Source organism: Oncorhynchus mykiss, chromosome 6, assembly GCF_057628025.1.
Source record: "Oncorhynchus mykiss isolate SJ-2025 chromosome 6, ASM5762802v1, whole genome shotgun sequence".
NCBI lineage: Eukaryota > Metazoa > Chordata > Actinopteri > Salmoniformes > Salmonidae > Oncorhynchus > Oncorhynchus mykiss.
Genome location: NC_143027.1, coordinates 60,717,585 through 60,744,614, shown reverse-complemented (window position 1 = coordinate 60,744,614; position 27,030 = coordinate 60,717,585). Strand labels below are relative to the sequence as shown.

The window sequence follows — 27,030 nt, the reverse complement described above, 5'->3', positions numbered from 1 at the left end:
CAGGCTCTATTAAAGGTGTCTGTGTAAACCTCCAGTTTGCAGAGCACCACTTATTTTGTGTGCAGAGATCTGGGCCTGAGCTCCCAGTCTGATCCTATTAGGGCTTAGGAACGGAGACATATAGGCCCATATGTTAGACTGCTTATGAGGTCTGCAGACAACCAGACGTTGTCGGAGTTCTAACAGGGGTTCGGGTGCTACTTGTTTCATTCAGGGAGATGAGGTAAAGGATCATTAACTACATTCAGCCGCTGGCAAAAAAAAAATATTGAGCAGATGGTCAGGGGGCTGGAACATAATTACAAATCATTTCTAGACGGCAAATTGACCGCAAGAAGCCCAAACAGATATAATATTTGACTAAAACATAATCATTTCAAACCTTGCTTACATTTTTAAACGATTAAATATATCTCTCTATTATGTGTGGAAATACTTTGGAGCAGATTTCAAACATTTGCTGGTGTTTTTATAGTCTTTCATGTTCAACAATTTAAAAAAATGTAATATTAAAATTCCAGAAAAATTGGGGTGGCCAAATAAAATCACCCAAAACTTTTTGGATAGCTGACTACTCACTCACATGCATACCAGCCAAGTTGAACTTCTTGTTATACCCTTTTTATTTTCTTCTCTCTCTCTCTCTCAACAGATGCTGTACCTCCAGCATCCCAGAGGGACATTAAATCTCATGGCGACAGCTATGAGTCCAAATTTCAGTGGCCTAGAGGTCATCCTGTCTGGCTAGTCGTCACCTGCTCTCTCCCTTCCCCCTCTTCCCCCTCCTTGTCCCACTTTCTCTCATCCTCCTCCCTGTCCCTCACACAGCGACCACCACTACACAGGGTCATCTCTCTCAGGCTCCTGACCACCCCTAACCACCACTACACAGGGCCATCTCTCTCAGGCTCCTGACCACCCCTAACCACCACTACACAGGGTCATCTCTCTCAGGCTCCTGACCACCCCTAACCACCACTACACAGGGTCATCTCTCTCAGGCTCCTGACCACCCCTAACCACCACTACACAGGGTCATCTCTCTCAGGCTCCTGACCACCCCTAACCACCACTACACAGGGTCATCTCTCTCAGGCTCCTGACCACCCCTAACCACCACTACACAGGGTCATCTCTCTCAGGCTCCTGACCACCCCTAACCACCACTACACAGGGTCATCTCTCTCAGGCTCCTGACCACCCCTAACCACCACTACACAGGGTCATCTCTCTCAGGCTCCTGACCACCCCTAACCACCACTACACAGGGTCATCTCTCTCAGGCTCCTGACCACCCCTAACCACCACTACACAGGGTCATCTCTCTCAGGCTCCTGACCACCCCTAACCACCACTACACAGGGTCATCTCTCTCAGGCTCCTGACCACCCCTAACCACCACTGGACCTTTGCTGCCCTGCTTCCTCCCCAGTCACTCCACACTAGTACTCCCACCTGAATCAAAGGCCTGCTGGATCACACTCCCCTTTGTGTGGTGCGGAGCCCCCAGTGAGCCCTACTGACCTCTCCCCTCAGGGCCTACTGGACCTCCCCTATGCCAGGCTGTGATTAACCCAGGGGTCTGCAACCTGATAGCGTCACAGGCTGCACACACTGTCACGCCCTGATCTGTTTCACCTGTCTTTGTGATTGTCTCCACCCCCCCTCCAGGTGTCGCCCATCTTCCCCATTATCCCCTGTGTATTTATACCTGTGTTGTCTGTCTGTCTGTTGCGAGTTTGTCTTGTTTCTTCAAGTCTACCAGCGGTTTGTGTCTCAGATCCTGCTTTTTCCAGTTTCTATTTTTCTTGTCCTCCTGGTTTTTGGCCCTGTCCTGACCTGTACCTGCCCAGCTGACCACTCCGTCTGACCTAAGCCTGCCTGCCGTCCTGTACCTTGGCCTCTACTCTGGATTATCGACCCCTGCCTGCCTTGACCTGTCGTTTGCCTGCCCCTGTTTTTACAATAAACATTGTTACTTCACACAGTCTTCACTTGGGTCTTACCTTGGTACATGATACACACTGCCAATAACTGCTGTGTTTTAACCTTTGTAAAGCATCTTTAAGAGCCTGTCAGATACTGTCGTGAAACAGACAATCTGATCATCACCGGTCCCATGCAACATTATAAAGGGTTTTTACTATCAAACACCAACCTATGTTGCCATATTTATCAAGACTGTTCATTCATTTAATCTGCCAGGTGATTGCTGTGTTCAGAGGGGGCTTCCCTCACTACAAAATTCAAATGAGACTGATAAAAAATATATAATTTTACACCTGCAAAGATCGACAGTCTCTTCAAGATGATTTGAAACTTTTGAGGTTTTAAAAGGTCTGCAAACAAAGATATAATATTTACTGAATAGAATTGCATAATACATTATATAATATGTTCTGTGGTTTTTGAGGAGAGAACATATTCTCCTAATCTGTAAACTACATGGGGATGTTACAGTCTGATAGCCAAGATAGATTGAGGGCAATCTATCTCCAGAACCAGAGATTATACCAAGATTGGGCTGCCAAAATAATCTGACAGATTGCTTAAAATATACTCTCCTGTTCTCACGGATCAGAGCTAAAATGTGATTCAAGGGGACAAACAGATCCAACAGTCCAATGGTGAAAGGGAAGACACTGTGCTCAGAATGGAGTTACTGTTTATATGATTCTAATACTGTAATCGACAGCAAACTGTCAGAAACACAGAAAGTAGTCAGCAGAGAAGTATCATTTATATTAGATTTTTCTATTTAACTAAACACAGTCAGTTAAAAACGAATTATTATTTACAATGACGGCCTACCCCGGCCAAACCCTAACGATGCTGGTCCAATTGTGCACCGCCCTATGGGGCTCCCAATCACAGCCGGATGTGATACAGCCTGGATTTGAACCAGGGACTGTAGTGACACCTCTTGCACTAAGATGCAGTGTCTTAGACCGCTATGCTTAGGATCTTAATTTGAGACAGTTTGCTACAGCAGGAAGATAATCCTGCAGCAACAGGAAATGTAAATTATTATGTGGATTATAATTAATGGACATTTGTGTATGGGGTTTGATGCATTTTCCGTAAGGGAACATTTTAAAGTGGAAATTATAAACTTCAGAAGCCTTTTTAAACATCAAATACTCTACAAGTTTTACATTTCCTGCACTGCAGAAAAGTTATCCTGCAACAGGGTGATCAAACTGAGATCATGTTGGATCTGTAGGTAAAATAACAATACTAGGTCAGGATTCGCCATGATTCCCAATTCGCAACATCAACCAGGATTTAGTGGTTGCTTCATACTAAAAAGACCTCTTAAATGCCAAAAAAAAAACATTTTAAAATCAACATTACTCTTAAAGTGGATTATAAAGTGGATTATACTTCTATAGCTCCATGTATGGTCTGTCTGCTAATCACTGACTGTATAATGTTCATCGTATGAGGGTCTGTCTGCATCTGGCTCCCCAGGCTGGTCCAAGCTGGATTAAGTGAACAATCAGGTACAGCAGAAAGGACAGCACCTCACCAATGTCAGTCCTCCAACACATATATGGCTGGTTGACTGGACAGACTGTTGGGGGAGAGAGAGGGAGAAGGAGTTTCCAACTCTGTGTTGAGCCACTACATCCAATCCAATTGAGGGTTCCCACTTGTGGGATTTTGTATTTCTTTTGCTTTTGTCTGCATGTATTGATTTGAGGTACCAGTAAAAGCCATTGAGACGTTGCGCCATTAACGAAAAGAGAAGTGAGGAAGGTAAGGTGGACTTCCCATGCCACATAGTTTACACACAGTGACAGCATAGGAACACCTGTGCCTGGGAAGGTCACTCTATCATGCCTGTGCTGAGAGAAGAGGTCCTCCACCAACCTGCTGCAACTGCTGGGATGAAACACCTGGGCTTACACCATCAGACACACACACACACACCCACACCCACACAAACACACACACACACACACACACTAAACTGTCCTGGAAATCATATCTGCCATTACATTTCTAAATCATAGTCTTACGAAATGACATTTCTCGATCATAGTCTAATTGGTGTGGCTAACAGATCACCATATTCATCAATATTATGGAACAAAGAAATCAGTGTTCTCAACACACTGGAAAGGTTTGAGTTGAGGTCTTCAATATCATTGACGCAAATCAAAGTGGTTGAGTGGCTGGATGTTATCCAATAGGCATGATCACATCCCATCCTGCAAGACACAAACCTGAGAACAAGCCAGATGCTTAGAAATCTAAGCCACCTGTCTATCAATAATGTCCCTCCTTCTTTCAGCTCCTTGTCCTTTTCTGAAGCAGCCAAGCCCTCCAAAGCCAAACATGCCCTCAGAGGAAGTCTTAATCTCAAATTAATACAGAATCTTCTTGAGCTTTCACATCCATCTGACTACTAGGGGGTACCAGGGGGTGGGTGGGGTGGGTGTACCAGGCAACAAGCACACGTAGCCTGACATCAATCAGACGTATTCTGAGAACAATCTAGGAAAGAGATAATTATTTTACCTTTATTTAACTAGGCAAGTCAGTTAAGATCAAATTCTTATTTACAACAACAAGCTGGTTGTGATACAGCCTGGAATCGAACCAGGGCCTTAGACCACTGCACCACTCGGGAGCCCCCAAGTGCACAGAAGATCTGACAAACTCATCTGGACCTGAGAATTGAATCTAGTGTTGGGGCATTTGTGTGCTATCTCTATATTTACTTGTGTGTGTTCAGTATATGCCTCGGCTGTGACTGCTTGAAGAAGAAGAGGTTTGTGTTTCCTAGGGAAGTCAGAAGATTGGACGAGTAGCTTGAGGCAGAGCATTGAGTAGCACTGAGCAGGTTAAACTGGCATGAGAGAGAACCCTTTAATCTGGCCTGCTGTCTGTTTGTAGACTGACAGATAATAGTTTAATGGGCTGACAGCCAACTGGCAGGCAGGCAGCCAGGCAGGCCACGCTCTCAGGTGCTCAGTTAGTAAGTCAGGGGGAGCTGACTGGGAGGAAGGCCATGTTTACCTGTCAAAATCCAACCCTGTTCTGTTTGCACGGAGCAGACACACTGTATGTGGAACTCTTCATGTGTTCTATGGTGGTGCTGGTAGAGACTTAGCGAAGACAAGCAACAGTTGAGGTAAAACGTGGCTAATCATGCCTCAAGCTCATCTATCCATCGGCCGTCTTGTATGGAGCGTTAGCTCTGCTAGACAAGGTAAAGTGCCTCAAAAGAGGGAGGAGTAACTTTCACAGTAACAATCCTCTCTGGGGTATTACCAGGGGTTCTTGAGTTCACCCAGTGCAAATCTAGGCTTGTTATGGTAGGGGAGAGTGGGCTAAGTTGAGCCAAAGGGGTAAGTTCAGCCACCATACACAACTTTAATAATTTGACCAAATATTTTAGGAAGAGGTCATAATTTCATGGAGTCATGGAAAAAGTGGTAAACAAGGTAGGTCCAAAAAACGGATTCTCACCAAGTCAAATGAATTTGGTGTGTTAGACGTTTCAAGTGGAACATTTTAAGATTGTTCTATACACCAGTTGGGGTCTCTATAAGTGTGAATATGAGGTCCTAAACCTTGCATGAAAGTGCCTCCTTGTAGCTTTGTGGGCTAATATAGTCAAAATGTTTGTCTTGGGGTAAGTTGAGCCAATGGTTGAGCCAAGAGCAAGTTGAGCAAATGTAAGTATTTTCATTACAGGCGTAATGCAAGGCATTATCGTTGGGATATGAGGTAACAACAGGGCCTGACCTATGATAATTTGTAGACGACTTAACTTACCCTGTCCCATGGCTCAACTTACCCTGGGGTAAGTTTGGCCAAGATACCACTTTTTGGGGACAAGCTTTGTTTTCAAAACTGTAATTTTTACATGACTTCGGATTATTTACAGGGATACACAACATCCTAAAATATATGTAGATATTTTTGTTAAAAATAATACACCTGACCCCCTAGTATGACAAACCGTACTGTACCTGGGGCTGGTGCAGGATCGCTCCCTGTACATCACCCCTCCCCCACATGTCCTGGAACAGTCCGACCACTCCAACCATCCTGACCACTGACCGTTAACAGCTCTCGGACCGTGGTCACCATACTTCACACACTGGCCTCGCCGACACCACTGTTGAGAGAGAGAGAGAGAGAGAGAGAGAGAGAGAGATGGGGGCGGGGTGGAGAGGAAAAAGTTGAGTTAGTATCGGTGGTAGGATCTTTGGCTTGCCCCAGTGCTGAGGTTCCTGGTTTGGGTGAATGCCCAGCACCACACCTGGAGACCTAGGCCTGTCTGAGCCAAACCACACACTCACACACATCACCACCTTTCTTTCTCTCCCAATATCATCTTTCACTGTGGAAAAAGAATAGGAGCCTTGTGTCCTTATGGGACATTTAACAATGCACAAAACGCTCCTGCAGGTGTGTGCATATTGGATTTGTGAGTGAACCTGTCTTTTGTCCTTGGGCATTTGTGTACGCGTCCCTGTGTGTTTTTACGTCTGTGTGTGTTTGAAAGTGTGTTACGCTGAATGATAATGTTAGAGGGAAATCCCTGTCTCCTCCCATTCCGTTCACGATGGGCAACATTGCCATGGAAACAGATGGTACACTTACCATGTCAGTCCCACAGCTGGTGCCCTCGGCGGCGGGCATGAACTTGGTCTCACACCGGTGACCTGTCCTGTGGCACCACAGTGACTTACAGATGTCCTGCCGAGTGACCGGAAACACCAAACAGTGAGTCCAGCATCTGCCTCCCCTCATCAGAACACCACCACTACACCACCAACATCCCACTGCCATGGTTACACGCAATAATCCCCCATTTCCAAAAAACCTGTCAAAACCAATCATTGTATTCCCTGAAACACGCTATTCATGTATATTTTATTTCTTCCCACAATGCAGTATGTATGGAGAGATGAGGCATTGGGAGCCAGGCAGTGGACCTGTGCCACGCTGGCGTGCCGCCCGATTGCATCTGGCAGACAGCTAGCGAGACCGGGGTTGTGAGAGAGCTGGTCCCCCCCGTTCTAATCTAACTCTGCAGCAGACTGACTGAGCTAGTGTGCCACGGCCAGCCATAAGAGCAGAGCACGCGGCTAATTAGCTCTCCTCTGCACCGTGCGAAACGACCGCAGAATCCCAACAGGGGGAAGAAACACGGGGAGGCAAACATCCCAAATCCTTGTTAATTAAGATGTAGAGTCACCTACGTCGAGGTTCAGGAGACGGGTTCAAACTTAGGGCTGGCGTTCAGGAGAACACAAAAGGTTGTATGGGGGGATACACAATGGAGCAGGCTATACCATGAGCACTAATCCTACAGATGGACTGGCGTGGATGTTGATTTCCCACACACAACCTCCTTTTCTTGACCCGTTCCTTATTCATGCTGGATTTGCATGTCAATGCATGTCTTGTTGAATGTTTTATAGTGGAAGCTTAAGGAGGCCCATTCCCTTAGGGTTGTGTTCAAGTCTGTTGGACCCGTTTTGAATACTGTAATGGGAGATTAAATATGGCTGTTTTAGACATAGAATGGTTTGTCCCAGAAAGATCATGCAAATTAAATAATACTGGTTTTAAACCCTGCCTAGTTTTCCCAGTAGCACACTTGTCAGACAGTTTCATGCAACCCAGTAAGAATGTGCCTATCAGTGTCAGCTACCTTGACAAAGTCCAGGTTGCACAGTTTAGCCTTGGAGCCAAACTGCCACTTGCACTGTGTGTCAGCATCATAGAGCTGACCTGGGAGCTGCTCTGGGTATTTATACTGCCCAATCTGCCTGGGCTCATCCACCAGACATGATGCTTGAGCTGTTCTGTGGAATAAAACCAAGAAAACAATCAGACAGGGACCTAGAATGATAGACTCCTAAACACAAACAGGTGCAGGAGAGAACCACACATCATTACATGCATGGCAGCCATATCAGTTGTCAATATATAAGGCTTACCCAAGGAAGCGGCTGAGGTATTGGCGACTGCAGGCAGACCAGGAGAAGACCCCGTTATTTCCTGCCAGGGTTGGAGACATGATGTTTCCTTCAGCTTTCCGACAAGGATTCCCCTCTCCATCATGGATCATCCCAAAACTGCCAGAGAGACAGATCATTGAGAGAGAGAGAGAGAGAGAGAGAGAGAGAGAGAGAGAGAGAGAGAGAGAGAGAGAGAGAGAGAGAGGTTTGAACTCTTAACTCTTACTCTTAGTAACCTTACAACATTTTTTTTTTTTTTATAAAACTCGTTAAGCTCCATGGAGTGCGATGGGTCACACGTTGCCTCACGCTTGTTTTAGAAACAGATGTGTTATAGCCAGTCATGTGTTGATACAGCATTAATGTCTACCCTCCTACAGAACAGTACATAGCTGAGGTTCACTAGTCTGTAAAAGATGACGTCATCTATTTAGAAATGACATGCCCTCAATTTGTCAGTGATTAATGGTATTTGGCCTGGAAGTGGTTTTCATCTGAACAATGTGCACATTCTGGGAATGATTCCTATTAATTTGACCAAATGTGATTATGAAAATTACAGGAATTCTGACATGTTACCGGCTCGGCGTATCGAAGGAACAGGTTCTTTCCCGTTTGTGTTGAGAGAGTGCCAAGCAGACAAAGGGCTTCACCATAATAATTCAATCTCAAATGTCAAATATAAACTGCCTCTTATCTCGATGGAAACGTGTAAACACAAACAGAGCATACCCATCGCCTGTGGCGCTTCATATGGTTTCACACATTGTCGTGGAGAAGATGAAGTGCTTTGCTAGCATAATGCGATTGTTTCGGTCCGTATTCTTTGCACCTTTGATGTAGCACTGTAGAGTAAAGCAGTCCCATTGCAACTAAGCACGACTTTCTATAAAAACTAAGCCTGCATGCATTTGTTAGGACTAATGTCCCACGAATACACTGCTGTATAGTAACACGTTCATCACCTGCACTTGGTGTTCTCCTGTTTCTCCTAAAATGCATGGGGGTCTATTCTGCTGCATGTGAAGGTAAAGCTCATGGCTAGTGCTAATTGCGAGGGCATTGATGGACTTACTTGTGGCCTGATTCATGAGCGATGGTGAAAGCTAAGCCCAGTCCTGTGTCTTCATTAATCGTACAGCTCCGGTATTTACTACACATTCCACTTATAGGAGCAAAACCTGCAGAGATAAGCAGAAGGAGAGGAGGAAATGTAAAAGAGTATTGTACGGGAGATATCATGTATTCAAACAAAGCTACTATGTCTATCTACAAAAAACCATCAGACAACATAACTGTTCTGGGAAAAGGAAGGCCGCAGGCAGTGTTACACGACAAACTTATTTTCAATACAGGCATTACTATTGCCAACCTAAAAAATGCAAATACCACTATTAGAGGGAGCAAAGACTGCTGTTACATGGCAATAGAGGCAGTCTTTACAGTTTAAATGGTCCACGGAGAGCATGAACGCTATGGATTGTAGCAAGAAAGCTGTGGGCTGTGTTACAAAGAGCATATTTAAATCAAAGCCCCGCTTGCTCCTCACACTGTACGTCCCAAAGTACATACTTGTGGTTTAGGGCCGTTGAGATGAATTAATTATAGTTGGCTGATGCTTCAGTTTTAACTGATCTGACAATGCTGCCAATCGTTCACACTATTGAAGAGAAGAATAGAACGGGATGGGTGTAAGATGTGTGTGTGTGGGTGGGTGCATGTGTGTGCGTGCGTGCATGTATGCATGGCCATACTTGTGTGTATGTGTGTGTGAGTGAGTTTTTACAAGGGTGTATTTAGTGCAGGAGAAATCCCCTGCCGGAGGGAGTCCAGGCAGAGCATGCAGGATCCCGCCCACCCTGGAAGTGACCCCATGATCTCTGGTGCTGTCTAATCCCCCAGCAGCACCATTACTAAGGGATCTAATCTCCAACAGTCCCCTCAGGAGCCCTGGCTGACCTACTTCACCCCCGCCCCCGCCCCCACCCCTACCAACCCCCCCACCCACCCCCCTTACCCAGGGTGTCACAGGGCTCGTTCTTCCAAGAGCAGATGTCCAGGCCGGTGAGGAGCACGGCATGGTCGTGGCGCTTACCGATCAGGCCCGACTGCCACTGGCAGAAACTGTTGAGAGACTGGTCAGCGTGGTGGTTGATGGACAGGCCGAGCTGGGGAAGAGACAGAGAGGAAGAGATCAGAAGGGGAGACTGGAGAATTCATGACGTTGGGGAGACTGGTGATTTTTTTGTCAGGCACTCAGATCAATGTGACTCACTGGATCTTGCTCTAGAAGAAGCAGGCTGACCACCACAATGTTGATATCAGTTCCGATGGTCCCGTCTTTGAAAAGGCTGGAAACCTGAAACAAAACCAACCCAGATTGCCAGTTGTAGATTAACATTTCGGTTAAAATGAATCGTTGCTTAACATTTTGTGTGAAGTAAATACAGAAATCATGACATTCACTGCTTGTCAAGGCCAGGGTTTTGCTTAAGGATAAAATCTACTTTGGGATATGTTACATGACTGATGACTGACTGACTGACTGGTGTCCCTCCCCTGCTCACCATGTTCATAACAGTGAGGACGTAGGTGGTGACGTTCTCTCTGCCGTGTTTCTCCAGCATCTTCCTGTCTGCCACCACCAGCGTTTCCACATTCAGGGTCCCCACCTTGTTAGACGTGACGGGTGATCGCTTCCCCCTGCCTGGGAGCTCAAACTCATCAGGCATGACGAGACGATCCTCAGCAGGGGGCTTGGGAGTGTCTGCAGAGATATGGTAGACAGATAGAGGGCAGGTAGGGAGGGATAGAGATATGAAGAGAGAGAAAGAGGAGACAGGGGGAGAAATGCTTTGGAAAGGAGCTCAAATGACAGCTCCTCCTTTTTCCTGGACCTTTCCCTGATAAGAGCAAGGGGACGGCAGAGCGTTGAAAGAGCAGGAAATATTCAAAGTCATTCACTCCTCATGCTGCTTCTGAGTTTTCATTTCAATAAAGGCCAGCTACTTTATACCCCTGGGCAATCTGAGCACTATATTTCTTTCAAAATACATTATACACATTACATCATAAACAATCAGTAGTGGAACATTTGAACATTTTGACCTTCATTTTTTGTTATTTGTCATTGTACTGTTATCATTCTGTTCCTGTGATAAAACTACAAAGCATGTCTCTCTACCATCTTTACTACCACTGTCCTGTACACACAGTCCCACGTGACTGAATGTGTTTTTCTCATGTGAGCGCATCAAAGGCAGTCATAATAATAAGGAAGTTCCCTTACATACATTGCTTGCGGCGTCCACAGAAGTGTTGTCTCTGCAGTTTCCCGTGCTGGTAGTCGTGGTGATGCTGGTGATGGTGCTGTAGATTTGGGTTGTCAGGTTGGGAGCTGTGGACAGACCTCTGGCCACCATGGACTTTGTGTTCAGCCGAGCGTTTGTAGACCACGTGTGGGTGGTGTCCACTCGGTGAGGTGTAGTTGTGCTCTGCAGCTAGGTGCTGGGGCAAGGGGGCGATGAAGTACTCATCATCAGACATCCGGATCAGACCTGACTGAAGAGCACAGATACCCCTGGGCCTTAGATTTATTCATCAACATTAAACATTCATCATGGTGGATGAAGACGAGAGCCGGATGAGTAATAAGTAATGTAGATTGTCATGTGTTAAGGAATGGCGTAAGTAAGAGGTCTGTCAGCAGTTCTTAGATAAGGCAGAAGGGACATAAAAATAGAGAGGAGTCATGTCAAACCAGACACAGACACAAGAAACCCTGGGACAAGGTGGTGTCTCCATAGGTCAGGCTCCCATAGGAATGTGACTTACTGTCTGTCAGGATGATAACACAGGGTACAAGAGGTAGTCTGGGACAGCTGTTCCTCAACACAGGATTCCTTACCCAGAAGGTTAGTGGGTTCTGAGACAATCTAGAACCAACTCTTACACTGTAAAGGGGTTGCTGTGAATTTGACAGTAACTTACAGGCAACTCAGTGGAGAGTACAATTATGTATTTCATATTACAGTACACCTACTGTAATATAAATACGGTATCAAAGAAAGTACTGTGTAATTACACACAGTACAATACTGTAGAATTGACTGTATTATACTGTACAAAAGTCAATGCTACCGTAGTCAGAATGAATGAATGGATAAATTGAATTAATTGAGAGGAGGAGTTTGTATTTTATCGTATTTTACTGTAATTACAAGGAATTGGTAAAAGCAGGTTGGTGGCTAGGTAAAGTATTTACACATCACAACATATTCATGCATATTTGGTGTTTTAGATCACTTGCACTTCTAGAGGCCTTAACAAAGTCTTTCAAACTGACAGCTACAGGGCAAACAGACCAAAAGGACATGGCAAACCACAACCATTTAAGGGTTCAAGACTTGCTGCCATTCCAATCTTTAAAATTAATGGCGCACTATAACCACATAGGAGTTCAATTTGTACAGCATTCTCACTCATGGGTGAAACAAATATAGCCTCTAAACAAGGCACGCCTCAAAATATGTTAATGAGCCATAAACAACAATTCTATGCACCCAAAAATGTTTTTGGCGTACAGTACCCAAAAGTGAAAACATGAAGTAGACCAAACTTTTTGGTCCTTTAAAAACCTGCTTTAAGTAAAAAAATATTGTGGGCTATAGCTTGGAAAATAAATACATGTGACTCTGAGTGACAACATAATGATGTTTGTTTCCAACATTAGCGCTGTTTTCCTAAAGATAAATATGCTTTGTGTTTTGTTTCTTTGTCACAATAATAACCAGTATTGTGATACTTGTATCGTCCCGGCCCTAGTATTCTAGGAACAGTACCATTCTACTGTTGATAATACCCCACATTACTGTATAAATTACAGTCTTCAGTTACAGTGTAGTTTACTTCTCAAACACGGCAGTAAAAAAAAAACTGCTGCCTACAACCTAAGTACTGGCAGTCGCCATGGATACAGCAGTCAGATACAGTGAAGAAATACATAAAGTAGCATGATGCAAGAGCTTTATATATAATAGTGCAGTCAGAGTGTAACTGGTAAAAGGTTGCAAACTAGTTGTGTTTAAAATGCTTGCAGGTCAACAGAAACAACAACTCAAAAACTCAAAGTGAAAAAAGTCCCTTTGAACAGACCTCTGCCAAAAACTGCTCTTTAACTAACCAGCTTTTCATGTAAAGGATTCCAATACACTCCAAAGAAAGGAATAAAGTGTTGAGACAACCTCTTGGAGACTGCCTGTAAAAACACAGTAAGGTGGGAGGCCATTAATCTTCAACTTCAGCGTGGTCCTGTTATCGGAGCTAGCACTGGAGGGGACTGAATCAATTTGATTAGCGAAAAGAGCTGAAACACAGCGGTATTCACTTTCCCTTCACATGTTAGAGGAGAGCTACGATGTATGAGATAGCCTCTCTATGGAACCCTGTCAGAAAGCCAACCACTGATCGAAAAGATCCAATATTAGCTCTTTGTCATCCTCCGAGGCAGATAGCTAGGCTTTTCTTCAACACCCTCCCTGTGTGTGTGTGTGTGTGTGTGTGTGTGTGTGTGTGTGTGTGTGTGTGTGTGTGTGTGTGTGTGTGTGTGTGTGTGTGTGTGTGTGTGTGTGTGTGTGTGTGTGTGTGTAGTTTGATGATTACATGGAACAATAGGGAGGTGGAGAGAGGGGTTGATGTTCAAGTCAAAAGTAAAAATATAGTTTCATAAATTATAAAATCACAGAACATAAGGCAGCCAGCTACTGTAACACCTCTGAAAATGCATTTCACTTACTCACTAGTCAGCTTTCTGTCTATGGGCCATGTGCAACTGCCTCAGCACCAAGTCTTACATTTGGCAATCCATAGCAATATGATTCATCTTTGAAAGTTTGACATATAGATACAAAGCACTTTCCAATTAATAAAACATTTATAATACATATAATACAACTGTAGAATCCTTATTTATAGCATTACATTATATGGAAGTGTAAAATATTATTTCAAACATCACCACAGGCTGACAGTTTCATTTATACTCAAAATAAATATAAATGCAACATGCAACATGTTATAGTTCATAAGGAAATCAGTCAATTGAAATAAATGTATTAGGCCCTAATCTACGGATTTCACATGACTGGGAATACAGATATACAGTACATCTGTTGGTGACAGATACCTTAAAATAAAAGGTAGAGGAGTGGTTCAGAAAACCAGTCAGTATCTGGTGTGACCACCATTTGCCTCATGCAGCGCGACACTTCTCTTTCACATAGAGTTGACCAGGCTGTTGATTGTGGCCTGTGGGGTGTTGTCCTAATCCTATTCAATGGCTGTGCGAAGTTGCTGGATATTGGCATGAACTGGAACATGGTGTACAGAGCATCCCAAACATGCTCAATGGGTGACATGTCTGGTGAGTATGCAGGCCATGGAAGAACTGGGACATTTTCAGCTTCCAGGAATCGTGTACAGATCCTTGCAACATGGGGCTGTGCATTACCATGCTGAAATATGAGGTGATGGTGGCAGATGAATGGGATGACAATGGGCCTCAAGATCTCATCACGGCATCTCTGTGCATTCAAATTGGCATCAATAAAATACAATTGTGTTCTTGTCCGTAGCTTATGCCTACCATTACCATTACCCTTCCCCCACCATGGGCACTCTGTTCACAATGTTGACATCATCACACCTCTAGTCCACACGACTCCATACATGTGGTCTGCGGTTGTGAAGCCGGTTGGACGTACTGACAAATTCTCTAAAATGCCGTTGGAGGCGGATTATGGTAGAGAAGTGAACATTAAATGATCTGGCAACAGCTCTGGTGGACATTCCTGCAGTCAGCATGTGAAATGCACACTCCCTCAAAACTTGAGACATCTGTGGCATTGTGACAAAACTGCACATTTTAGAGTGTCCTTTCATTGTCCCCAGCACAGGTGCACTTGTGTAATGATCATACTGTTTAATAATCAGCTTCTTGATATGCCACACCTGTCAGGTGGATGGATTATCTTGGCAAAGGATAAATGCTCACTAACAGGGATCTTTACAAATTTGGGCAGAACATTTGCGGAAAGATAAGCTTTTAGTGCATATGGAACATTTCTGGGATATTTTACTTCAGCTCATGAAACATGGGACCAACACTTTTACATGATGCATTTATATTTTTGTTCAGTGTAGTTTTGGTTGGTTATAGTTGAGCAATTGTAATGCATTTGCAACAGCCCTCCAGCTGAAGGTTTGCAATATAAGACTAGAACAGAGTTACCATTAATCTGGCAGCAACGACCGCATCCAAGATGTTCTCTGGAAGAGTTCACTGCGCTGTGCTAGCTGAGCGTGCATTTATCTCAGTATGTGAAACGTGTCGTGTTACTGTAGAATGAAGAAGCAGTGGTTTGGTTTATTTCGCCTGGCAGGGCTACCAGACAGACAGACAGACCGGCTGATAAACACCCTGGCCTCTGACAGACCATCCGTTCACTGCTGTGGCTGTTCATGTCAGCAGGGTTAGACAGCGTCAGACAGCACTGGTTAGCGGCGTGTATCCACTTGGCCTCATCCACAGTGAGTTACAAAGAGAGGAATAATGGTGAAATGGACTTGATAAGCATTGGCAGACTAGAGAGAAAAAAAAATGTATTTTCTTTTGGTCAGCACTACTATATTATTATGTATTGCCTGATCACTTGTTTATGTGATTGCATGAGACAGAGAAAGAACTGAGTGAAGAAAGGTGAATGCAGCCATTTAATTGTTGTTTGGTTTCCCCAAACCTCTGTCCTTTCTCCCATTTGATGACCAAGTTAAGCAGTTCATTCCACTCTCTGACCATGTCTAAGATCGATCACTAAGAGTGCTGAACCTCACAAATTCTGTCTGGCCATGGAATGCCATCTAATCTCACCTCCTACTCTCCAAATCCAGCCCAAATAGCTGTGCATTGTCATCCACACCCCTCACACCCCATGACCCCTGTCCATTTTCTATGCGTGACACCCACCTCCCCCTTCACCCTCCTGATCCACATTTCCCCAGACTAGCAGGTGGCAAAGTAAACATAAGCGCACAAAGGGGGAGCCATGCAGAAGCTCTTGTTGTGAAAACAGTGGCGAGCCATGGCAGACTGCCAACATGCACAGGCATCCGCTCCCTGACTCCCACCTCCTGGGACAGGACAGAGGTACAACAGGGGCACTCTGGGGAGGCAAAGTCCACCATAACCCCATCCATCCCTCTTCTCCCAGGACCTGACAGAACCACCAAACCACCTCGTATCACTCATTCCTCCCCCGATGAGGATCAAAAGGCCATGTGAGTAACCCAGAGGCTCTTGTCAAATTTGGTTCTGTTTCTCCCATGATATTAATGGGCAGTAAATGGCATCGGGTGTCCGTCGATGTCTGTCAGCCTCGTTCTCTGTGTTGCTCCGGTGCTTTGTTGAGGCAGAGTGATTTCTCTTTCCGACTGATGGGTTTCAATCAAAAGGGGGTTTACACTAAATGCAGTGACGTCTATTTTGGCCGAGCCACGGGGTACCTTGTGTGCCTTTGCCTTCCTGTGTCACATTTTCCTCCTCTTCCTCTAATGTGACCTCGGCAGAGCCCCACATGCCTTCAAACACTGTGTCCAGACAGAGAGAGGATAACAGTATGACATGTCTTCACCACAGCTGGGCAGCCAGAACAGCCAGAACACCCCTCCTTATGAACCAGCCCTAGCTAGCCCCCGACACAGGCCATAATCTAGGAGTAGACCGCGTGAGGACAGAGAGACACTGACAAACTTGGGGAGGATACACAATGCTATACTGGACTTAGAAACCCTTCCACTTCCTTAATAGCCACAAGACTTGAGTGTAACCCGCACTGTCATTTCATTACACTTTTCCACTGCACTGTAAAGATCTGGCAGCCTGGTCGGTCTGGTGACTGCTCCAGCCCTTTGAACTGACGAGTTTAGGGATCTCACCAACTAACTCTCAGCAAACTGTCAAGCAACATAGGCCTATGCATGGATATATGGATGCTATTTGTATAAATCTCTGCTATGCATTACATCAATACAGATAATATTTTCTGCTCATTTTTGCAGTGGTGACAGTAGTACTTCATCCCAGATGAGCCCATTTTTAACATTTGCATATGTTTTGTGAAGCTACCCTGAACTAAGCCTCTAGCATTATTAACAAATCTGACAGCGACCGAATTACTCACACAAACTGAAACTGTAAAAGAGACAAAGATGGAGGAGACAAAGTACCTCTTCCAGGTTCCAACCCCTATCTGTGTAAATCTATTAGCATATTAGCCTGGAATCTCACTAGCCACTTCCTGTTGTGATGTGCCTGCTCCCCTTTAACCCACAACAAACGTTAACCAACACCCTGGAGGAAATCCACTGTTAGCTAGCTAGCGCTTCCCATTGTCTGCCAACCCCCCACACCACCTCACACTCAATTATCACACATGTATTCCATTTGTCTCAGAAACATACCAAACTTTACTGTAAAATATCTATCAACATCTTCCAGCAGTTAGCATATGGAGGTGCCTATGCTTGATAATGGGAGGAAATTGATTCCATCTGTCGGGATGTGGTGCGTCTCTCTTCTTGTTCTGCCTGAACTGTATGTCTGTGAGAGTCCTGAGAAGACTAGAAGAACTGCCAGATGAAATGTAAAAGTAGAACACTGGAGGGACAACTTGCAAAGAAAACATAAGCATACTAGTAGCCATAAAATATCACTAATATCAGATACTGATAGTAATATCAGGTGATATCAGGTACATACCTCAATGTACTGTATTATTTCTGGCATTACATTTAATACATGTTTTGCTATGTATAGTAACATGCTGTTAAATGGATGTTATTCATGACAACATATATCCTCTGAAAGGTACTTGAGATTTATGGAATTTCACAGGGAGCAAAGAGACACCAGGTCCTGAGACTTCAAGTAATATTGATGTGGCAGACCTCTAGTGATTTCCTTAAATGTACACTTGTAAGAGTTACACAGATTAGAGGGAGATGTCCTCTGTTAAACACCAGTCTATTTCTCCTCAGACCTGCAGACATCAGACGACTCCCCCCACCACCGTTCTCAGTTTACAGCATAACATGCACGTGGTTACTCTGAGGAGACAGTTTTCCGAACCCAACAGTCTATGTTGTTGGGAATTAGCAAATACACCAATGGTCTCAGAGGACTTTCCTATGGAAGCTATTACAACACGACTTTGCTTTTGCTTTCATGTGGTTTTCTGAGGCCTGTGACGACACACATGTAACCTTACACATTTCGACCATGCATGTCTTCAGTGTAAGTGCGAGGCACAATTTATAGCTCGTTCCTTAGGATCTGTTGCGGGGGGAAACGTAATTAGCCTGTCTTTGTGTAAACTGTAGCTGCTTTTAAGGCTCCCAACCATGACATTATATTTTAAATTAGTAAGTGCTTACATGCTGTTAAAGACTGGGAGAGAGATGTGTGAGAAACCCAAACCCGGTGATTATAAAGCTCTAAAACGCATCTGCACTCCAGCTCAGTGTTACATGTGACCACAGTGTCGGCGAATGCAGACCAGAGCATCCACATCACTCAGTGTCTGTCAGCTATGGTAAAAGGATACAGGCCATTATCAGTCCAAAATACAGCCCTCGTCTGTGTGAGAGGCCTATGTCTCCGTGTCTATCATTCGACCTGGCCAATAATGATTTGAGTTTCCCTCAGCGTTAGCCTAGAGCATTCCACAGAGTGTGTGGCGTCACTAATTGCCTTTAAAGAGCATAGACACCCACTGAGCAGCCCTTGTTCTCCAAATAAAGCACAGGTGGGCCTGGAAACACCATGGCTAATGATGTTATAGAGCCCCCTTATCAGCTGAATCGAAATGGGCAAGGTTCACCTCATTTTCCTGTCAGCCCAGTTGGGACCAAGCAACTTCCTCTGACAGTGGATGATGACTCAGCAGGTGGCCAAATTGGGAAGTCCACTATTTCAGGCAGTCAGTCCCTCCCAAACTCACCAGAGGTCAGAAATAGAGAAAAGGAGAGGATATGAGGGGGAAAGAGAAATTGAAGTAAATATGGGATATACTGTATATGGTTCTGTGTTCAATTTAAGCTAACATCTTTACTGTTTCCATTGCTTCTAGTACTCTGCCCTGAACCTCGGACACGGTCACTAGCCAGCTACCATCCAGTACTCCACCCTGCACCTTAAGATACTTTTGCCCTATGTACAGTCATTGAACACCAGTCACTTTAATAATATTTACATACTGTTTTACCCACTTTATATGTACATACTGTATTCTAGACATGGCTCATCCTATATAGCTGATTGAGGACCTTCTTATTGATGAATGTGTTTTTCTTTCTACTTGCATATTGGATTTATATTTTGATGTGTGTATTTTCTGTCATTTCTGTCATTCAGGGCTCATTTGTAAAATAGACCTTGGTCTCAGTATGACTCCCTGATCAAATAAAACTTTGATAAATAAAGAATCTACTGCTATACACACACACCTTTTCTATTCACATACTGTCCATACTGTCTATACCCACCATTCACATACATACGTATGTATCATTTATATTCCGGACTCAGGAAGCTAATTTCCTGCAATTCTATCCATTTTGCTCTGGGGTTGTGTACTGTGCATTTAAATACTGTGTTCTCGACATAGCTCATACTAATATTTCTACTACTGTACATTGCATTTTAGTTACACTGTTTATGCACACAGCATATTTATTTATATACTGGATTCTCGACATAGCTCACTCTAATATATCTACTGCTGTACATATCCTTCCTAGAATATTCCTTGTGTAAATTCATCCAGTGTAGATACGTGTAGGTTGCATTTGGATTACTGTTACATTGCTATTTGGGTTGTTAATTGGATTCGTTACGACATTTCTTAATTTCTTTATTTTTTTACTTTTTGGATTATGTATGTATTATTTTGTATTGCTACGTATTGCTGCACTGTTGGAGCTAGAAACACCAGCATTTAGCTGCACCTGTGATAACATCTGCAATATCTGCAACCAATGTTGATTTGGTCTGTTCTGCAACCATGTTTGTGCACGTCTTGTATACAGAGAAAAATTGTTCACAAAAGCAGCCATACAGGTCAAAACGCTATCCTCATTTAACGACAAGCCAGAACCGCTGTTGGAAAATAACGTATTGTCTAACAAAAGGGGTACTGCATCTATTGTGCTGACACAGACGGGTCGAGGAATATGTATGGATTCTGCTTTGTGAAGTGACGACCACTTCAACACTCCTCATTCGTCTTGTGTGAGAAACCCGAGCACAATGCCTGTGACAAGAGCAGAATGGCAAGGGCCTGGCTCCCTCTCCTCCTGGCATCTAGCGGTGGGCACTACATCACTGTCACCACGGAGACCACCAGGGAATCTCCCTCCGCAGCGCTCACAACATGACCGGCTCACGTCGTATGTGGCATAACAGCCTATGAGTTATGAGTGGGACTAGGGAGCCAGAGTAACTACAGAGTTCCAACAGACGTTCCAATTTGTCCAGTCCTCTTATGAAAATGGACAAGTACAAATGCCCAAAGTCCTACCTGAGAATTCCTCATCATGTGTCAGACTCAGCCCTACGCCCTGTACGCCCTGCATCCATATGGAGCCCATTGTGGGGGGATGGAGCCCATGGGACACTGAGCAGAGAGAGTTGTGGTTTACAGTAGGTCATATGAGGTGCTGAGAAAGAACTGAGCATCAGCCATCTTGTTTATTTCAGGCCTGTGCACAACATTTAAATATGATACTCTACAGAGAAAAGTTCACTCCAGAACAATAATTTATGGTGACTAAATCACCTATAACTCATGTTTAGTAATATATATAGGACTATAATTCTGATTTTTTTTTTAAATAATCCCACTAAACCGGTTATATGACGGATACCACACCACGGGAAGAGAATGAGTGTCTTTTTTTTCTCCACACAGTGGAACGTCCTACGACTTACATACACCTTGTTGAGACAGTCAAATGTGCATGTCTGCTGACGTGTTTCCTTTCCTCAGATCATTGTTAAAGGATATCACAACTGTCCCTGCAATAAGACCCTGAGCAAAATAAACAGCCTCCTTTGAGGTGTCTGAGAGCAACAAGCTGGGGAATGAGAGAAAGGAAAGGAAAAGGGGAGGTTTGTTTTCACACTCATCCCCTAGTACATGGGGGTCATTAAAAAGACCCTTAGTACACATCAAAACAGACTCAATTACCTCCCTAATTAGAACCGGTCTACAACTCTACAGGGGTTGTGGGAAAAGAATACACCTAGCCCTCCCAGCCTCGTTTCGAAAATAAAGAAGAACAACAAAAACCTGTTCTCAGAATATATGTGGTTACCTAAGAGAGAGTGACCTGCTTTAATACCACAGGAAACACTGAAAAGAGAGATGTCTCAGAGAGACCACGTTTACATGCGCACAGTATTCCGGATGGTAGCTCATATCCCGCTTTTGGTCTTACTCGGGATAAGCTGTTTACATGAACCTATGATATCCCGTTCACGAGTATCCCTGTATCTGTAAATAAACAGAATATTCCTAATTGAAGTTCATATGGGTTAAATGGAATAATAACTGCAATCTGGACACTGACTGTAGGCCTATAACCTCTCACATGTAGAGTAATATAATATTGACTCTAGCAGAATTATGCATTTCTTGCAGTAACATTATACAACAAATGTTCATTTTGTCTCGGAACAGGAGTGGAGAAATATGATTTCTTTCTTTCAGCATCTCTTGAGAAAATGTGAATGCGTGCGTAACGTGTTATCTTTGACACTTTTATGCAAGCAGACTATTTCAACCACATAAAATATGCCCCCTAGATGAACTTGAAGTCTTATCAGAAACGTGTTTCATCGTTTTCTCAGCTAGCACTTAAAACCTTCGAAGGTGTGGCTGTAACCGTATAGACTAAAGAGACATGCATCCTAACGTGGAAGAGGGGGCTTGGGAAAGGTCATGGCTGAGTTTGTCATGGTCGGACACGCTTAGCCAGAGAACCGGAATCCGCTGAAGGGGCAATCTAATGGCTCAACAGCCAGACAATATAGCTGGCTCACACACCAATGATCCCGCCGTCCAATAAGATAATAAATGACATATTAATGAAGGTCTCAGAGAGTGCATCCAAGCCTACTGTTCTTGTTGAGTTCAGTTCAGCTCTTGGGGTCTGGTCCTTGTGAGGAAGGGCTGGCTCTGTCACCCACTGTACGGAGCGGTGACCTGGGGAGGACAGCAGAGCTCTAATTTATCTCTCCCTGCATTCACAGAGGAATGGGAGAGCAGCTTTGAACTTGCACTACAGAGGAACTGAGGCCAGCATGACCCTGAAAGAGGGAGCGACTGAGGTCAACCACCGTGACCTCTGGAACAGAGAATGCAGGCAGAGAACTCCTGTGTGCAACCAGCAATACCTGTACAATTTTTTTTTAAACTGATGCCTTCAAGTCATTTGAGGTCAGCAGAAAAGAGAAAAAGAGAAAATACTTTCAACACACAAAGGAAGTACATGTCCTTCTCATGAGGAGTGTAATTAAAAACACCATGTTAAATTATTCAGGATTTACTAAGCAAATCCCCTATCCCCGGTCTTAATACAGAGTCTGCCTGTTCTTGATTTAAAAACAGAATCCCCCTCCATCTGCTGGGGCATGATGCACCCAAACAGTAGTTAAGAGGACCAGCGTGGGCGGACTGTGGAGGCCGGGGCTTCTCTGACCGGCCGTCTGTCTGTGTGCCAGCAGTGGAGACCTACACTACCACAAAGAGGGCCTCCATCGGCCCATAGAGAGAGCAACCATCCTCCCTCGGAGCACCACTCTAAACTCGGAATTAACATTCTTCTTGCAGAAAAAAATTCTAGCTCTCACCCAAACAGGCTGCCAGTGATCCTCTGTTTCCAGGCAAAAGAAGCTGCTGAGGATCAACGGGGATGAATGGGTCCTCATTTGTACTTAATCCAAAGCTCCTCGTGAAGGGGAGATGACATGTGGGGTTAAACTCCTCCAGGCTATGCACTCTTTCAGTGCAACAGACAGACCTTCTTTCTTGTGCATTTTCCTCTCTTCCCCTTTATTCAGTTTTAATGTACTACTGTAAAAGTATGTATTTTAATGTGGCTCTCCCTCCCTTCCATCTGAAATCTAAAAGTAGAAGCACATTTTAAGAAACGATAGACTAAGTGAATTTCTGATGGCCCTCGGGTCATCCTTGGGAAAAGAAAAAAGGATAACTGAGGAGGAGAAAAACAGATCAAAGAGTCCTTCCAGTCTATTCAAATGCGTCTGCTCCCAAATCACATTGTGTCCTTGCACAGTATTAAAAATAATGGGTCACTGCTGTTTAATTGTGGAGAAGCTACTACTAATGAAAAGAACAATACAAAGATTAGCACTGCCAGCCAAGCGGCTGAAACTTCACCCTGGGTTTAATTGCACTGAACAAGGGAGATGGGGAAGCAGGGCAAACAAGGGACAAAAGAGCAAGGAGCAAAGGAGGTAGAGGCTATTGGCAAAAATAAAGGCATGTTTTATGGAGGCCTAGTGTCCGGGGTGGGACATGTGATCTGCTTGTCCGCCTAAGGGAGGAAATAGTGAGCAAGACACTAAGGCCAGCAACTTTAAAAAAAAAACAGAACTGTCTCTTTTCCACTCTCCTCACTTCTTCTCCCCCCCCCGTTTCTCACTCCCACACACACACCCCTCTCTCCCTCTCTCTTCCTCACACACAGAAACAGAAACACACTATTTTTCTCTTTCATTGCTTACTTTGCATAATACAAAAGGTGGTTTGACTCAAGGTGTAATCCATGACAAATCTAAATCACGAGAGAAAAAAAACACGTTTAACGACTCAAGGGGACACTTACCAAGCCAGAACATGTAGATATGGCTGCAGAGGAAGCTGTGAGGTTGCGTATAAATCCCTGATACAAGCAGTCCTGATGGGCTGGCTCCTGTGCCAATGTGGTGATGCCCTCTGTCCCCAGTACCTGTACTGTGAAGCCCTCTGCCACTACCATGGCAGGCTGTAAGTCCAGGTGCATGTCCCTCCCGAAGGCAGAGAGCCTGTAGTGTACAGGGCCCCCAATGGACGACAGGGACCTCTTATTCCGGCCTCGCCGCAGCATATCGTGGGACACATACCCACCCCGAGCATCCACCTCAATTGGGGTCACAAACATGTAATCTGGGGGAGAACCACAGAAAAGTTCACCACCAAACCCACATCCAATAAGTTCATCTTATTGGCACAAAGCATTTGCACACATTTCAACTCCCTCTAGTCTGTTTATACTGATCACGGTATAATTGATCAAACAGTGTTATAATATTTAAGTGACTTATGAGGGGAGAATTTGATATCATACTGGCTTGTGTATTCGGGTCTTTCATAATCAAACCAAGTTTCAGATCCAAAAGTTGTAAACCTTATTCCACTACCATAGCCTATATTAATCTAATAAACAGTTATTCAATAAGAGCACAACGACACCCATCATTTAGGAACAGTATCAGACGCCACGTAGGCCTAATAGGAACGCCCAGAAACAAATCCAAATCTTTTTTTACAGTCACATCCACTCTCATTGGTAAATCAAAGAATGTAAATCATCTAAACTCTACCCGCCCCGTCGCCAGCTGCTCAAGGAGGAAACTGCCGCTTCTGCAGGGAATTCCTTCACCGGCAAACGCGCGTGGCTTAAATTTACCAGCCAAGAAGACGAGAGAGGCAGTATGCGCGCAAGGCACCATGAGCGCTTTACCTGGTGACTCATCGATAAACCTGACACAACACATACAAGTAATGCGTTTTATTCTTTCTGAACAGTAGCTTTGTTATTGTTTCATTCGAAAAGATTGTAAAAGTTACAGACTGCTGCAGACTACAATGTTGTTAGTAACCATTGTCTCATCAGTTATGGAGAGAAGTAAACAACCGGCCCGTGCAAAATACAAACCATGATTCAGTCCACTGGTGTCACTGGCAAAAGTGGACGAAACAGAATGAATGGAATGTGAGCAGTAGATATGCAGCGTCTGCAAAACGACAGGTAGCAACAAGTTAATGGCACAACAAGCGCAACAGTGTACTGTAACAGGCAGCCTACTGCAATTTAAAAGTATATCTGATGATACAGTTAATTGTCACCTGCCTTCAATGTGTTCCAGAACCACAGAGTGGATAAAATCTTCACTGATGTGCAGCTGACAAGTGGGATAGGCAAAGTCCATATCAAAAGAAAAAGGCAATCCATGTTGGCATGCAATATCCTCCTCTGTTACCTCCTCAAAAAACACAGAAGTAATAACCTGTGGCAGCGGATAATGCAACTGTAAGACATTGCTGATTTCTTTAGGTGCCTTTTACATGTAATCACGTCTAGTCCGCCGGGTCCATTTGGCTGTGCCTGGAGAGGTAAAGCGCACTCGTGCGTCTTTCTGAAACAGGTAGCAAATCGCCGGAGTGCTGACTGTGCTCTCTACAGTGAACAGTGACAGTCAGCTCCTGCAGACCGTAAGTAGCACCAGCGGGTGGAAACGGAGATGGGCCAATCAGCAAAGAGCATCATCTTCTCTGAGATGAGTAGCCTACATTTGTGCAGGAAAGCTCTTAACTATCTTTGGCTCAGTGTTGAGTTTAACAAATTCGTGCTCCCCGCACAACCCACCGGGCAAAAACAGGTTAAATCAACGTTGTTTCCACGTTGTTTCATTTCAAAATTTCAACCCCCCCACCACCTATAAAGCTCTTCAATTAATATTGCAGGTCGATGCAACTTTCCAAATCAATGAAAATACAGAAAGTATTTGATTGGATGTAAATTGTGTAGCCTATAATTCAAGGTCAGATTTTAATTCCACTTCTGGAGTTGTATAAGAAATTTCCCACCTGACTGACCTTTGTATGAAATGTAGGGCCAGAGTAGAGAGATGAATAAACTATGTGTTATTATAGGCAAACCTTTCTATTCTACAACAGGTCATTCACGCAAAATTGTGAATTACTTGTAAACATAAAGGGATCATTTTTTGCACATTTGGGGTTAGTTTTTCAGTCGTGCAGCCTAGTGTGTTTTTTTCATTTAGCAGATGTGTCAGTGGCTTGGTCACTATCCCACCTTAGTCAAGAAGAGTATAGGCTAGTGGACAATACTAGCGACTGGGGCCCCCAAACGACCTTTTACGTCGTGTATGCCTGAAACCGGCCCTGTTAAACCCGTGCTCTTGAAATGATGTTAGGGGGCAACGTACGCTTCTAAACTGCGCGCAGTAGCCCGGAGACTGCCGCCCAGCTCCCCCCGGACTGCGGCGCACAAGAAAACGGTATCAACCCATGCAGAGAAGCACGAGATTGAATTTCACTAAATTTTCTAGAGTTTCCCCTGTTAGCTAACACTATCAACGTTCCCTTTACTGTAGAAATTGTGATTGAATCAATGCAATATTAGCCATTTTCAATGCAACGTACCGAAACAAAACGAACTATGCAAGATTTAGTATGCAAAACTAACTGCAGGAGATTTTGTTGAAGGCAGAACGCATTGGACACGCACGACACAGCCTGTAATCTACACAGACCATTGCGGTATAACCAATCAGAGCTGCAGTAGGCCTATATGCAAATAGACTATTGCCATATATGGATCTGTGAAATGTACTTTTTTTTTATCTGTGAAGTTAACTTTGAACTGGACTGTTTACACGAATGAGCGGTCATGAGTACATGCGCTTGTTTTGAGATCAAAGCAAGAGCTGCATGTAGCCACTTGGGCACATTTTGTTTGCTAATTAGTGAGTTATTGGCTCAGTTATAGATAATTTGAAGTCAGCAATAGGGGAGTGATTGCTTCCTACAAGAGCACAAAACGTGTACATTTCTTTGAAAAGTAAGTCAGGTAAAGAGCCTTTTTCTGTGTTAATGGGGCAGTGGTGTATTTGGAGACC

General features: G+C 44.2%; 1 protein-coding gene across 4 annotated transcripts in view; it reads right to left on the bottom strand.

Annotated features, from left to right (window-relative positions):
* LOC110526274 (A disintegrin and metalloproteinase with thrombospondin motifs 18) overlaps positions 1–25,702 on the bottom strand; it is a 47,992-nt gene extending 22,290 nt beyond the window's left edge. Inside the window, exons 1-13 of one of the 4 annotated variants that reach the window (XM_090238442.1) lie at positions 25,239–25,702; positions 25,044–25,122; positions 24,709–24,868; positions 23,952–24,271; positions 11,278–11,549; positions 10,556–10,755; positions 10,264–10,347; positions 10,006–10,156; positions 9,064–9,169; positions 7,968–8,105; positions 7,679–7,832; positions 6,622–6,717; positions 5,985–6,133 (exon numbers count right to left, since the gene is read on the bottom strand). In XM_090238442.1, coding sequence (XP_090094568.1) covers positions 5,985–6,133; positions 6,622–6,717; positions 7,679–7,832; positions 7,968–8,105; positions 9,064–9,169; positions 10,006–10,156; positions 10,264–10,347; positions 10,556–10,755; positions 11,278–11,410 — 1,211 coding nt within the window. In that variant the 5' untranslated portion in view covers positions 11,411–11,549; positions 23,952–24,271; positions 24,709–24,868; positions 25,044–25,122; positions 25,239–25,702. The remainder of the gene's footprint in view (positions 1–5,984; positions 6,134–6,621; positions 6,718–7,678; positions 7,833–7,967; positions 8,106–9,063; positions 9,170–10,005; positions 10,157–10,263; positions 10,348–10,555; positions 10,756–11,277; positions 11,550–23,951; positions 24,272–24,708; positions 24,869–25,043; positions 25,123–25,238) is intronic. The other 3 variants (XM_090238441.1, XM_021607090.3, XM_021607089.3) reach the window with 3 other exon arrangements.
* Positions 25,703–27,030: the final 1,328 nt, after the last annotated feature.